This window comes from Rattus norvegicus, chromosome 18, assembly GCF_021556685.1.
Source record: "Rattus norvegicus strain SHRSP/BbbUtx chromosome 18, alternate assembly SHRSP_T2T, whole genome shotgun sequence".
Lineage (NCBI taxonomy): Eukaryota > Metazoa > Chordata > Mammalia > Rodentia > Muridae > Rattus > Rattus norvegicus.
In genome coordinates this window covers 56,523,028-56,537,500 of record NC_141551.1, presented here as the reverse complement: position 1 = coordinate 56,537,500, position 14,473 = coordinate 56,523,028, and the positions used below count along the sequence as shown (strand labels likewise).

Sequence of the window (14,473 nt, the reverse complement as noted above, 5' to 3'; positions counted from 1 at the left end):
TGTGCTTAGAGCCTCAGGAGCCGTTCTCACATCCAGACAGTTTTGCTAGCAGCAGGGGCCAGCTTTTGGGAAGGAAGTCCTCTTCTTCAACAGGCCTCTGGGGACAGGCCTGGAGCTCCTGGGATTCACAAGCAGCCATAACATCTGGAGTCGGGGTCATTGCCATGTGTCGCTACCCTTTCCCTGTGTCTCCCCTCAGCCCTCATCTTGGCAGGAGCAGGGAGGAGAAGCCTGAGCTTGCCTCTTTGTGTTTGCCACCCTCAGGCCTGCCTGGGCTCTGAAATCAAGCCCAGACTCCCCTCAGCCAGAGATTCTGTTAGTTCTCTAGCCACAGCTTGTGCCCCCCACCCTCCACCCCAGTACATCCTTCCTTCCCTTATCCATTCTTCCAGGTAGGCAGGTAATATTATTCTCTTTTGTGCTGAAGGTTCCGTTGGGTGATGGGAGGTATGGTTGAGCAAAGGTGGGATCTTTACCTGCCCTCAGAGAACTGGAATTCAGCTCCTCCCTCAGCTCCTCCATCCAAAGGTTTTTGCAGAAGCCATTTTCTCTTTCTGGAGTATTATTCCCATATAGGATATAGAAGCTGCTTCCCTCTCAACCTTCAGCTCTTGGCCTATAAGCCACTCCCTCCAAGAGACTTCCCCAAGGCCTAGAAGGTCCACCCTCTAACAACTTGGCCCAGCCTCAGGTCTTTATCCGTGGTCCTCCGCGTTCCCGATCACAGTTGGTAGTTGTTTGATTGTCACAGGAGCACAGACCAGACTGCTGCTAAGCACCCAGGACACTCTGTGCTCAGCCACTCTTCCAAAGCAGTATTCCTGACCCTAGAATGGGACGCTTTATGACTGGCTTTGAGGTCATGAGGAAGCAGGACACCAGGCAGGAAGGGCCGTTTTGGAGGCTGAGCCCTCAGCAGAAGGGGCAGAGTTGTACTCTGGACTGAGGGTCCTTGCAGAATAACTTTGGAAGAATGAGAACAGTGGCAGGAGCTGCAGCTAGTGTGACCTCAGTGTAGTGAGGCGAGCTAGGTAGCTTGGGCTCCTGGTCCCCGGTGGGCAGTGAACTGGCAGTGGTGTCTCATAGAGCTTCCTGTCACCGGGAAAGCATATCAGATCTGAACCATCTAGCAGCCAGCTGCCAGGACAGCAGTTGAGCCCTTGAAATCTGGTCACTGCCACAAAGAAAACAATAAAAACGAAACCAGAAGGGTTCTAGTGGCTTATGTGGGGATGTACCAGCAGCGCATGGCCAACCTAGGTGAAGTTTTCAGGGACATCTGACTCCAAACTTCTAAGATTAGTCTATGATTTGATGAGTATGAATGTTTTCCCATGCGTGTCCCTAGTGCCTGCGGAGGTGAGAAGAGGGCATCACATTCCCCTGGAACTAGACTTACAGATGGCTGTGAGCCTCCATGTGGGTGCAGGGAGCCCAGCCCTCTGGAAGAGCAGCCAATGCTCTCAACCTCGGAGCCATCTCTCCAGCCCAAGACTCTAAAATTCCTTCTTTTTGCTGCCTGAAGCCAGGTTGGGTTGTGGGCCTCAAGGAAAATATGGGGGTCAAGATGCACAGGTTACTTGAGAGCTGCCGGGTGCAACCAGGATGGATGACTCTTGAGTGGGAAGAGGAGGTGGTTTAAGGGGTTACCGATTCCCTCTTGGGGCTTCCTCAGACTTGGTTTGCTTAACCCAATCCTGCCAGCCTCATCCTTCCTCCCGGACTCGTGTGAGCAGCCATGACAGAATAGGCTGTAGTTTCCCTTCAGCCAACATGAGGGTGAACGGTGGGCTTAGGAAGCCCATGGCTCCAGAATGGCTTCTAGTGTCCTGAGGACAGGCAGGGCCCGAGCTGCTGCAGCAGAGACCCTGCTACAGGTGACACAGATGGGAGAAAAGGCTCGAATTGAGATCGCACAGCAACTGATGGCATAGTCAAATCTCCTCACTCCAGGGCGTTCTTTGAAATGTCTTTCCCATCAGGCAACATTCCTCCTGTTCCTGAGGGAGCGAGTGCTCCAGCATCTACTTCTACAAATAGCTCAGTTCCGCTTTTTGGGGGGGCGGTGAGGGTGGGGGCGGTGTCTGTAGCCCTTTGCCCTTTACAACTGTTTTTCACATCTGTGTGCTGGACAGGGAGGTGACCCACGAAAGCTCAAACACTTCTCTGCTCCTTCCACTTCCCAGCTCTTAGTGCTAGGTCTGGACCCTTAGTGAGCACCCCAGCCTTCGAGGATCTTGAATGGCAGAGTGCTAATATCACGGGGGTGCTCATCACCTGTCACTTTTTGGTAGCCCTCTTGTGTGAATCTGGATGACACCCCAGGGGTCTTTAAAGTTATTTGCGTGCTCAGCAAACTTGGAGTTCTTTCTTCTCATCTTTTCTGTACAAAAGATGGCCACTCTCTCTGTTCTTGTCCATCTCTGATGTTCTTCCTCGGTCTGCACAAGGCCTGGAAAAGGCATTGGCCAATGTGCTCAAGGGGTGGCAAGGAAAGTGATCCTCCAATACCTTTGAACCCCTCTATCTTTCTTTCCTTCTCTTTGTTCTTTGGCTCTGCAGCTGTCCTCATCCCATGACCCAGTGACCTTTCTAAATCTGTTCTCTCATCTCCATCTTGAAGCACCATCCAATGGCTTCCTTTCCCACCTCCCTAACCATCCCCCAAGCAGGCACCACAGACATAGGTGGGCAGGCCATTGCCCCCTGCTCTACAAGACTGGAGGGTGTGTGGATATGCCCTCCCTATGCGTGTACCTGGGTAGTGGGTGAGTAGTGAGGCAGACTCAGAATTGCATAGAACTTGACCGTCGAGAGCCTGTGCTCTGAGGTTGTAGTTCAATGGAAGAGTGCATAGGTAGCATACATGAAGCTCCGGGTTCCACACCTTGATGCTGACACCCACCCCTCATCAGGAAAGACTGAGACCCACAACTGAGGCACTTGTTAAGAACACTCCAGCTGGAGCTTGCTAAAGATGAGAGGGCAGAGGTGTAGCTGAGAGGAAGAGTGGGGCTTGGTCCTCAGTACCATTACCCCCCAAAATGGTAGAACTTAGCATTAGCAAACTCCCATGTGTGTGTGTGTGTGTGTGTGTGTGTGTGTGTGTGTGTGTGTGTGTGTGTTTGTGTACATGCCTGGTGGGAGTGTCATCTTAATGTACAGCCACAGGAGGTGGCCCACCCAGTGAGAGGTCACAGAGGGTCTGGGGTTGAGGCCCACAGCCTGATAGTCAAGAGTTAGTTAACACTTGGAGCAACAAATCCAGGAGTGTTGACCTAGAGACCATTTGGTTTTCTGGGAGTCAGTCTGTCTTGGAGCAGAGGCCAGGCTCTCCTTGTCTGCCCGGGGCTGGATAAGGTCCACAGTACAGGCTGCAGCAACACTATCCTGTCTTCCAGCTGGGCAGGCCTGTTGTCTAGGCTCTCAGACTGGGAGATCAGCCTTAGAATTCTTTCGGCAGTAATAACAAACACGATCTAAAAATCAACAAACACTGGGAGCCTCCTGCTTCCAAGTTGGAAGGAACCTTACAAATGCAGCATCCCAGTAGGACACAGCCCCCATTTCCTGGCAATCGTACAGGGGTCACCCCATCACCATCAGGAAAGAATGAACCCTATCTCCCTCTCTGTGTACCTGCTGTATGCCAGGTATTGCACAGGGAGCCCTCCTCATCCAAGGTACAGCCCTGTACATCCCAAGGCTGGAGAGGATTGGGGAAAACCATTCTCTCTGTGATGGGTTCTCGTGAACAAATAGAGCTAGCTTTTAAAACATGTCTACTTACGTTTGTTTGGGCTTTGAGGGTCCCAGGGATGGAATTCAGGACATCAGGCTTGGCAGTAAACAACTTTCCTGAACCGTCTCCACATCCCTAGACCGGGAGTTAAATCCCATTGCTTTTGTTTGCTTGTATGTTTTATGTCAAAAACTGGATACATAGCTGGCGTGGTGGCACAGGCCTTTAACCCCAGCACCGGGGAGACAGAGGCAGGTGAATCTCTTGTGAGTTTGAGGTCAGCCTGGTCTACAAAGCAAGTTCCAGGACAGCCAGGGCTGTTACATGAAGAAACGCTGTCTCAAACAACAACAAAACAAGAAACCTAAGCAAACAAACCAAACAAAAAGCCAAGGTGTTGAGACACACACACAAGTGTTTGGCCCGTGGCCACCATGATTGTCCTTAATGGCTATCTTCACATTACAGACTCAGAAAATGGGGCCCAGAGATGGGCCACCCTGGCACGGACATCCATAGAGGAGTGCTTGTTCAAACGAGCACATACCAGAGACACTTGGAGAGTCGGCCAAGTATCAAACCCCAGGAGCCAGTGTCAGCTCTACTCACTCCAAATCTGGGGGCCAGGACTCTCAGGACAGCTCACTAGGAGGACTGAGGCTAAAGGGCAGGCACTGAGAGCTCTGCTGGTGGCTTCTCTAGACCTCAAACTGAACATGCTTTAGATGTGGAGATGCATTCACGCCTCTCAAAGCAGCCTGTCCTATGGGGATGAGACCTTCTGCCTATGACAACCAGAGCAGAGGGTAAGCCTTCCGTTTAGGTGAGTGAGTTAAGGCTCTGGCACTGTGCTCAGTCCTGAAGGTCTGCACCCACTCCCCTTACCAATTCTCACTGGCATCTTGCCTACGAGTTACTCATTCTGAGCCTGGGAGTGGCCGGCCCCTCATCAGACACCTGTTACAGGAGCCTGGACTTCCCCCCAGTGTCCCCGGAACCTGTAAATCATTCACCCTGGCCTCCTCCCTGCTCTGTCCCTTTCATGTGCCACCTTGCCCTTCCTCTCTGGGTTCCAGAGGGGACTCAGATGCTCACAAATGGTTATCAGGGAGGATACAGGCTTGAGCCCTGTCCAGAGCTTCAGAACTCAGGGCTCCTGACTGTCACTGCAAAGAGTTTCCAAGGATGAGGAGGGGCTCACAAGGCCCCACGTCTGGCTGAGGAACTGTTGGCAGCTGATGGCCACTGAGAAAAGGAGAGTCATTCTTCTTTGGTGTGGCCACTATAGGTTGCCCATGCCCCAGTAGGTGAACACACACCCACACACATGCAAACAGCACTAAGTGGACTCTGGGTTAGAGGAGAAGGAAGAGGAAGAAGAGAGGGAGGGGGCAGATGTAGGTGGGAAGGAGATCTTAGGGGAGCTGGAGGAGGGCACAGGGGTAGATATAATCAAAGTCTATTGTATTTATGTATGAAGTTTAAAAGGATAAGTAAAATCTCTTTACAAATGAGAGTTCAGAGCTGGGAATATAGCTTAGTAAATGGTATCTTAGCATGCACAAAGCCCTGGGTTCAATTCTCAGCATAAGCCGGTGTTGTAGTATACACCTGTAATCCTAGTACTGGGAGGTGAGACAAGAAGATCAGGAGCCTAAAACCATCCTCACTGTAGAGTGAGTCCAGGGCCAGCCTACAAAGTTAATTAAAGTGCAGGCTCGGTGGTGCACATCTGTCACCCTACCCACAAGAGGTCAAGGCAGGAAGTTTTCAAATTCAAGAATTGCCTGGGCTACAAAGTGAATTCAGGGTTTGCCTGGACAACTCCGTCTCAAAGTTTAAAAAGTATAAAAAGGCCCAGGGGATATTATCCTTGTGGTAGAATGCTTGTCTATCATGATCAGGCCCTGGAGTCAGTCTCAGTGAAACATACGTGCACATAGGCATGTGCATGTACAATCGCATGCACATTCACACGTACACACAGAACATATACAAATAATGCATTGGACATTTGCACAATGAACACTGAAACCCTCTAAAGTCCAACACCCCCTGCTTTCTGCCTTCACCTGCCTTCCCAGAGGAGGCAACTCCTGTTGTTGGCTTCTTGTATTGTATATATCTTCAGGAAAACAAAAACTAACCAAAAAATTATACACATCTACTTTTTTTTTTTTTTGAGACAAGTTTTCCCTGTGTAGCCCTGTTTGTCCTGGAGCTCTTTCTGTAGACCAGGCTGGTCTCAAACTCAGAGGTCCACTTACCTGCCTCTGCCTCCAGAGTGCTGGGATTAACGGTGTGTTACCACTACTGCCCAGAATTATGACGTACTTTTGAAGCTTTTTTTTTTTTAGATTTATTTATTTATTGTATATAAGTACACTGTAGCTGTCTTCAGACACACCAGAAGAGGGCATCAGATCTCATTACAGATGGTTGCGAGCCACCATGTGGTTGCTGGGATTTGAACTCAGGACCTTAGGAAGAGCAATCAGTGCTCTTATCCACTGAGCCATCTCTCCAGCCCCTGAAGCTTTTTTTAAAGATTTATTTATTTATTATATATAAGTACATTGTATCTTTCTTCAGACACACCAGAAGACAGCATCAGATCCTATTACAGATGGTTGTGAGCCACCATGTGGTTGCTGGGAATTGAACTCAGGACCTCTGGAAGAGCAGTCAGTGCTCTTAACCACTGGGCTCACTTTTTAGGTTTTTTAAAAGATTGTGAATTTTCGTGTGTGTATATGAGTGTGTGTATGCTCATAAACAGATGTGTTCACCTGTACCTCGGCTTGTGGAGACCAGAAATTAACTCAGAGTATCTCTCTTTATTGCTCTCCAACTTGTTTTTTGAGGCAGGGTTTCTCACTGACCCACAGCTCAGCATTTCAGCTAGACTGGCCAGCCAGTGAGTCCTAGGGATTTACTTACCTCTACCCTACACTGGCAGAACTGGAACCACAGGCGAAGGAGCCACTGCGGCTGGCTTCATAGGATCTACACCCAGGTCCTCACGCTCTTGTGGCAAGCATTTCCTGAACAGAGCCATTTCCCCAGCGTGGGAGCAGGCTTCTCTCACGGCCTCCTGCATCTTGCTCCCTCCTACATACGTCTTAACTGTTGCTTAGTGCTCCTCTCCATTGGTCTTCTGTGTCGTAGCTCAGCTGCTCTCTACTCGTGGACCTTGTTTTTAGTCTTGTGCTAGTAGTAACATTCTCTGCTGTGGGCAGTTCTAGGTGAGGTTATGTCCTAGAAGTAGAGCTCGTGGCCAAAAGCTCTGTGCATGCAAAGCCGGACCACATAGTGGTTAGTCGGGTCCTGGGAGGGCTCTCCAGTTAGTGCTCACCCTCAAGGATAGATGTGAGTCCCTTGTTCCTGGGCCATATAGGGAATCAAATGTTTTGTTTGTTGCCAGACTGTTCTCTTAGAATCAATCTATATTCCCTTTTTTTTAATTGGATATATTTTTTTAATTTATATTTCAAATGTTATCCCTTTCCTGGTTTCCTATCCATAAGCCCCCTATCCCTCTCCCCCATAAGGGTGTTCCTCCCCCATCCAACCCCCGCTTACCACCCGCCCTCCCATCAATATTCTTTAAGCAGCTGGACTACATAGAAGTTTGCCAATAGGTTCCTATTCCTATCAACCCCTCTCTAAGCCTATGGACTAGGGTTCCACTGACCCTGGTGGGGACAGAGGTACTGAAATGCAGCCAACAGCCTGTATTGTCTAGTTACCATTCTCTCTGTTGTGGGAAAAGCCAAATGGAGATCAGGTTGCCCTACTCTCAGCACATGTCATCACCAGGCTCATGGCCTCAGTGAGAGCAGTTTTCTGTGTCCTGGCTCCCAGCTGTGAATGACCGTTGTGGGTCCCTTGTGCTTACCACCAGGAGTCGGGGTGACAAAGACAGACACAGAGACGGGGCAATGAAGATAGGTACTAAGGGAACAGTTGCTTTCATGACCGAACCTGGGCTCTCGCAAACAGAGCTCCATCTGCTGCCTCAATCCTCTTGGAGACAGCTGGGAGTCTTCCTGGCTTTTGAAAGTTCTAGCCCAAGCCCATCAACCACAGTCCAAACCAGGTTTTACAGTCTGCCCTTGCCATGGTCTGACCCTCCATTCCAGGGAATGGACATAGAGGTGTGGTCTGTTCTGTAAGCTTCTATTGCTACACTTAGGGTGCCGGGTAGCTCAGTGGTACTTAACTAGGGTGAGGTTGGAGTTGTGTTTTGGAGGTAGTCGAGAGAGCTCTAGACTAGAGGGTGACCTTGACTGCAGGGAGGTTGGAAGTGCTTAGCCTTTCAACATTATTTTGTCTTTATTTTTTTTTTCTGGAGCTAGGACCAAATCACCTTTTGACATGAAGTAAGAATTATAGAGTACATAGAATAAATTAAGTAGTCTGAAGATGTGTGGGACCACATTTATAGTTACCACAGAACACTTGTGATCCACAATTGGACATGCCTGGAAGAACTCACAGACCTCTTATTTAGAACTCCAGCAGCCACATGGCCACCCTAAAACATGGTCTTGTCATCTCTAAGATGGCAAGGGACTGAAATCCCAGGGCTCCTGGCCTAGCCAGTGATCCCAGTGGGCTATGGGTTCAGAGCCCAGCTAGGGTGTGGTGGTAGTAGCCTCAGGGAGAGCTGTTTCTGAAGCAAGATTGACTTTTCTAGGTCAAGGAGGAGCCGTGCTTGGAGCCAGCACCTCAGCAACCTCTCCCTCAGCCCCTCCTCTAACCAGGCCTGGCACGGAACTGCAGGCTGTCCTGAGCTGTCTCTGCTGTCAGGTGGTACTGTGAGCCTGGTGCATATGGAAATGGCCAGTGTGGTTCTGCTGCTCTGGCAGAAGCCCAGGGAGATGCCTAGGAACAGCTGCTGTCTCCCATTCCCCACAGAACCACTTGGCTGGAGAAAAGCCTAGGTCTTTCCTGCCAGGCTGTGTGGGATGGAGGTGGGCCCAATGCAGGTCTTTAGTGCAGGGGCATGGGTAGGGTGGGGGAGAGCCAAGGTACAGAGCAGGGAGGCCAAGGCCAAGCTGTTGGTGGGCGCTTGGCAGGAGGGGTTCCAGGGTTATGGCACGATCCGGTGTTCCCTAGTGTGTGAGCATGCCTGCTGTCAGCAAGCACCTAGTTTAGCCATGTGTTTAACTTCTTCCAGGGAAAGCTGGGGCTCACCCAGGCCCCATACCATGATCCTTGCCCCAGACAGCCTCCTAAGCTCAGTTCCAAAGACAACCCTGATGTTAATAACCTCAGATGGTCCTAAGTCCAGCTCCTGGCCCAAGCAGCACCATCTAAAAGCCAAGTCACCACCCTCTTGTCCTGAGACATGGCAGCCCCCTGTCCCCACTCTCCACACAGCTGCCGGAGAAACATGAAAGCCTGCAGCAGACACACGTCTCCTCTGCTCAGAGCCCTGCAACAGTTCTCCCATTACAGACAGAGGAAAAACTAAGGCCCTTCCCTTGACATCTGTCCCCACCCCCCTTCCTCTTTGTTCCCCTGTACCACCAGCTTCCTCCTCACTCATATTCCTACCTCAGGGCCTTTGCCCTCCATGTTCACTTCGCCAGATTCTATTTCTCTGGGAATCTGCCTGTTCTCTCTCTCTCTCTCTCTCTCTCTCTCTCTCTCTCTCTCTCTCTCCCTCCCTCCCTCCCTCCCTCTCTCCCTCCCTCCCTCTTCCCCCCCTCTCTTCCTCTCTTTCTCTCTCTCTCTCCCTCTCTCTCTCCCTCTCCCTCCCTCTCTCTCTCTCTCCCTCCCTCCCTCCCTCTTACCCCCCCTCTTCCTCTCTCTCCCTTTCCCTCTCTTTCTCTCTTTCTCTCTTTCTTTCACTCTCTTGCTCTCTCGCTCTCTCTCAGTTAGGCTTCAAACCACTGTGTTGGATTTTCGTTTTGTGAGTTTTTGAAGCTAGAGTTCCAGTATGTTACCTGTGCTGCCCTGGTTTTGAATTGTTAGTTTCAAGTGACCCAGCCAAGTAGCTAGGACAGTAGGTGCCTGCCACCTGACTCTGAAGTTCCCACTGCCAACTTTGTAGGCTCCCCATCTTCCTTCTTTTCCTCAAACTAATTGCCAGCGAACAAAGCAAATGCTTTCCCTTTTTATTTTCTTTTTGTCTGTCCTCTCCCCCTAGCATCCAAGCAAGGACTTTTCATTTTGTTCCCTGCCCACCACAGTGTGTAGCTTGAGACAGGAACTTGGTTTGTCCAGTGGAATGAGCTAAGTCACTGCACACGGAACATAGGGGGCGTATGGACAGCTCGGCTAGATCAGCCCTAGGGCTCCCGATGCAACCCTAGAGTAGGGCGTGGCATTTTGAGTGTTCCTTCTGGGCTCCTTGCAGACCCTAGCATCTACCAGCAGCTCTAGGCCTTTCAGTCTTACTTTGGGCTAGCATTCAGTAGAACTGGGAAGCCCCCAATCACAGGGTACTTCCAAATCCTGTTTTCCCTCACCATTGGATCTTTCTTGCACAGGAGGGAAGAGCGTCTGGGAATCCCCTTTATCCTTAGTCTACCCTCACCAGCCAGGTGTTCCCTCACCAGCCAGGTGTCCTCTAACTAACCAGGTGTCTCCTGGCCAGTCAGGTGTCCCCTTCGTGACTTATGCTCAGACTTATGGTCTGGGGACCCCTGAGTCAAAACCCATCTGGGAAGTTTGTTACCACACAGCTCTGAGGCCCTCCGAGTGAACAGTCAGGGAATCTCCTGAAGCCTCACTTTTCACAGCTGACATAGCTGGCTTCAGACCACAACCTTGTCATCAGCTTCCTGCCAGAGGTTTCCTGGTCCTCCTTGAGCATCCACTACACTTGCCTTCCCTCATTGCCCTTCTGCTCCTCAGGTAAGACTCGGACCAAGGACAAGTACCGCGTGGTCTATACAGACCACCAACGTCTAGAGCTGGAAAAGGAGTTTCACTACAGTCGGTACATCACCATTCGGCGCAAGTCAGAGCTGGCTGCTAACTTGGGTCTCACAGAGCGGCAGGTATGTGGGCCCTCCAACTCAGCTCAAGTAGTTGGGCTTTCAGGTTGCCATGCATGGACAGAGCCCACAAAAAAAAATAAAAAAAAGGTAGTCTCCAGACTACTGGCACAAAACCACACACTGAACCACTGCCATACCACCAACTAAACCCAACATTATTCCATACACACAAACAGACATATGTATGTGTGCGCACACACACACACACACACACACACACACACACACACACACACACACGCACGCACAGAGGCTACAGTGGCTGGTGATCAATGCTATTCAAACCCAGAGGATGGGCAGTCACAGAACATGGGGGCTCTGGAGGACTGGGGCCTTGTAGGAGGTTTCAGAGAAGGGTGTCTAGAGCACAGGGAGAATGTATTTTAGTGGTGACTGGAGCAGAAAGTGGATCATGAAGACCACCTCTCCCAGCCCAGCTCCTTCCTAAAATCTGCAGCATAAATTCTCTGCAATCCCACAGGTAAAGATCTGGTTCCAGAACCGTCGGGCCAAGGAGCGTAAAGTAAACAAGAAGAAACAGCAGCAGCAGCAGCAGCAACAGCAGCAGCCCATGCCTCCCACACAGTTGCCCCTGCCCCTGGATGGCACCCCCACACCATCGGGGCCACCCCTGGGGAGTCTATGCCCCACCAATGCTGGTCTTCTGGGCACCCCCTCCCCAGTGCCGGTCAAGGAGGAGTTTTTACCCTAGCCCCTTCCAGCCTGGGGTCCAGGGATCTAGGGACTTGAATGTTGGACACCTGGCTATGCTGGGGCCCAGGGAGCCTGAGTTCCAGCCCTGCTGCTGACCTTTGGGGTCACTGTGGACAAACTGCCTACCTAGGACCAAGTAGCTTGCCCACTCCCTGCCTTCCGTTGGCTGGGTCGTGTGATGAGCTGATTGGACAAGCGCTTGTGTCCTAGGCCACAGGGTCATGGGGAGGCCCAGTGAGAAGTCTCAATCACCTGGAGATTTTGCAAGATTCAGAGAGCTCAGTGAGCTGTCAAGACAAGGTTGAGGCTCCACTGTCTCCTCCAAGGGTTCCAGAGTGAGGTGGGAGGCTGGTGCATGGGCCAGACTGGCCTGGGGAGGAGTCAGCATTGAGAGAGGGTGGTACACAGGAGAGTAGACTCCCACATGAAGCACAAGGAAGATATCTGTCCCGCCTGTCCCCTCTTCCAGCCTCAACTTTGCTAGCCCTGTCATCCCCTGCTCTGGCTCTCCCCAGCCTGGAGGTAGCCACAAAGCCATCAAGACTGGGCATGAGGTGGAGGCGATTGGCCATGCTCTTGCCCCCTCCTTAGCACTCCAAGGAGGCCTGCGGATGGAAAGGAGGAAGCCTCTCTGGGAAGACTATGAGTCAACCTTCCCGTTCACACCCACCTTCCCACAGGCCACCATCACACCTCGGGAGCCCCCAGACCATGGAGAACTCATACCTGTACGGGGGTTAAGTAGAGTGGAATCTCTTGGATGCAGCTTCAGGAATAAGATTTTTTTTTCCCCTTTTAAACAATTTATGAAAATCAGACATAGCATTAAAGGAATTTTTTTAAAAAAAAGTTTAATCACTGACGTCCTTTCTCGTGATTGTGTGTCTCTTCTTCCTTCTGTGGTTTCCCCCAACGAGGTCACCTTTAAAACTAGGCAGATCAAACAGGACCCTGCCAAGACAAGTCTGGGGCTGAAGAGACAGCTCTTTGTGTGAGCGGCAGCTCCAGCGCCCACCCTGTCCACCTTCTGATCCGTCAAACTTTCACTCAGGCTGCTCCTTCGGCATTGTCGTTCATACGGCACTGTGTGCCAGGCATGGTTACGCCTGGGAAGAGTACAGTCCTTGCCCCCCAAAAGTGCCTGGCCCGGTGGGAACACATGCATAGCGGTGTTTGCATAAAACAAAAAGGCACAGAACTTTGTTCTGAACATGGCAGGAAACTGCATCTGTGGAGAGAGAGAGAGAGCAGAGCACGCTCCCTGCTCATCAGGAGACCTAGAAGGCTTCCTGGAAGAGGCAGCACTTGAACCAGGACTTGTTTGTGCTGGTCAGGTCCAGAAGGGAAGAAGGAACAGAAGCAATGGGAATTTAAAGCACTTTCTAAGCTTCTGAGGGGTGGGTACTCTCCTTGACTTTTCCCCCAGAGGTGGGCAGAAGTCAGCTACCTAGGACCTTCTTTGCCCACAGGGCTCTGGTGCCAGCCCCTCTGTTTACTGTTCTGGGAGGTGGCTGGGTCATAAAAACCATACGCAGCCTGCCAGCCTTTGCCCTTTGCTCCTGGCCGGGGACAGCAGGTGTTCCCAGCCCCAGCCTCGTCTCCTCCTCATCCACTGAGGAGACAGGCAGGGCCCCTCTGTAGCAGTTTACATCTGAGCCTAGAGAGCCAGGTGGTTGGCACCACAAGACTGGAGTAGAGAGAGGCTGGTGGCTGGCAATGAGTTTAGCTTTCTGATCTGCAGACCCCTAGGGTAGATACTTCCCGTCTCTGGGCCTCCAGTTTCTGCCCTGGTACAGTCGTTTTGGTGTAAATGGAATTTATGCAGCAAATGTTCTTTTTTACCTGTCGAGCCCTTCCACTGGCCAGACTGACCTGAAATTAAACCATGTAGCCTAGCCTGGCCTCGGATACACGGAGATCCTCCTAGTTTAGCCCCTGGAACGCTGGGATCACAGGTTTGAGCTAATGTTCTGTCTGTCCCCCAGGAAACTCACCAGTACCTTTGAGCACCCCACACACAAGGGAGTTATGGAAGCTTGGGGCTGGTGGGCCATAGTGTCTCCACGACTGAGTGGAGCCTCAGGTTTTGAGTCAAGTGGGACAGCCAATAAGTTATGAGACCTGGAAGCTAACTAAGGTGCTTAGCCTCTCCCGGTCTGTCAAGGGGAACTATGGTAGCTATTCTTGGGACTGAGGAGCGCAAGTCCAACCCATGCTTTGGACCCCACTTGAGACGCTTACATATCTAGCTGCGGTTGTAACCACCACAGGAGGACAGTTAATGGCATGAGACGAAGCCCTGGCTCCAGAAGACCTCTGCCCAGCAGTCACCCACAGGGAGCTCAGGAGGTTGGCTGTGGGTCACTTGTCCCTTAGCTTTCCAACTCCATGTGGAAGAGAAGTTGCCTATATCTCTCTCCGAGCACGCTATGATCTTTCTGCCATTCCACTGGAGGGGCTGGGGATATATGCATGAAGTTGGTAGAGATGCATGAACCCCTCTCAGTTCAGTCTCCAGGACTGAAAACCTGGGTATGGGAGCACAAGCCCTGTACTCCTGACACTTAAAACAGCAGAAGCAGGAAGATTAAAAACCCAAGGTCATTCTTGGTCACATAGTAAGTTCAAGGCCAGCCTGGGATACTGACATCTTGTCCTGGAAGAAGAAAGATGGAGGAGGAAGAAAAGGAGAAAGAAAAGAAGGAAGGAAGGAAGGAAGGAAGAGGAGGAGGAGGATGATGAAAAGGAGAAAGGGAGGAAGGGAGGGAGGGGAGGAGGAAGGAAGGGAGAAAGAAGAAAAGGAAGAAGGAAGGAAGAAAAGGAGGAAGGAAGAAAGAAGGATGAGGAGGAAGGAAGAAGGCAGAAGAGGAGGAGGAAGAAGAGGGGGAGGAGGAGGAAGAGGAGGAGGAAGAAGAGGGGGAGGAAGAGGAAGAGGAGGAGGAAGAAGTGGAGGAGGAGGAAGAGGAGGAAGAAGAAGTGGAGGAGGAAGAGGAGGAAGAAGAAG

General features: G+C 51.2%; 1 protein-coding gene across 1 annotated transcript in view; it reads left to right on the top strand.

The window, feature by feature from the left end:
- Positions 1-12,324, top strand: part of Cdx1 (caudal type homeo box 1) — an 18,304-nt gene extending 5,980 nt beyond the window's left edge. Inside the window, 2 exon segments of the mRNA NM_001419633.1 lie at positions 10,610-10,755; positions 11,237-12,324. Of these exon segments, the coding sequence (NP_001406562.1) occupies positions 10,610-10,755; positions 11,237-11,467 (377 nt within the window). The 3' untranslated portion in view covers positions 11,468-12,324.
- The last annotated feature ends 2,149 nt before the right edge of the window (positions 12,325-14,473 follow it).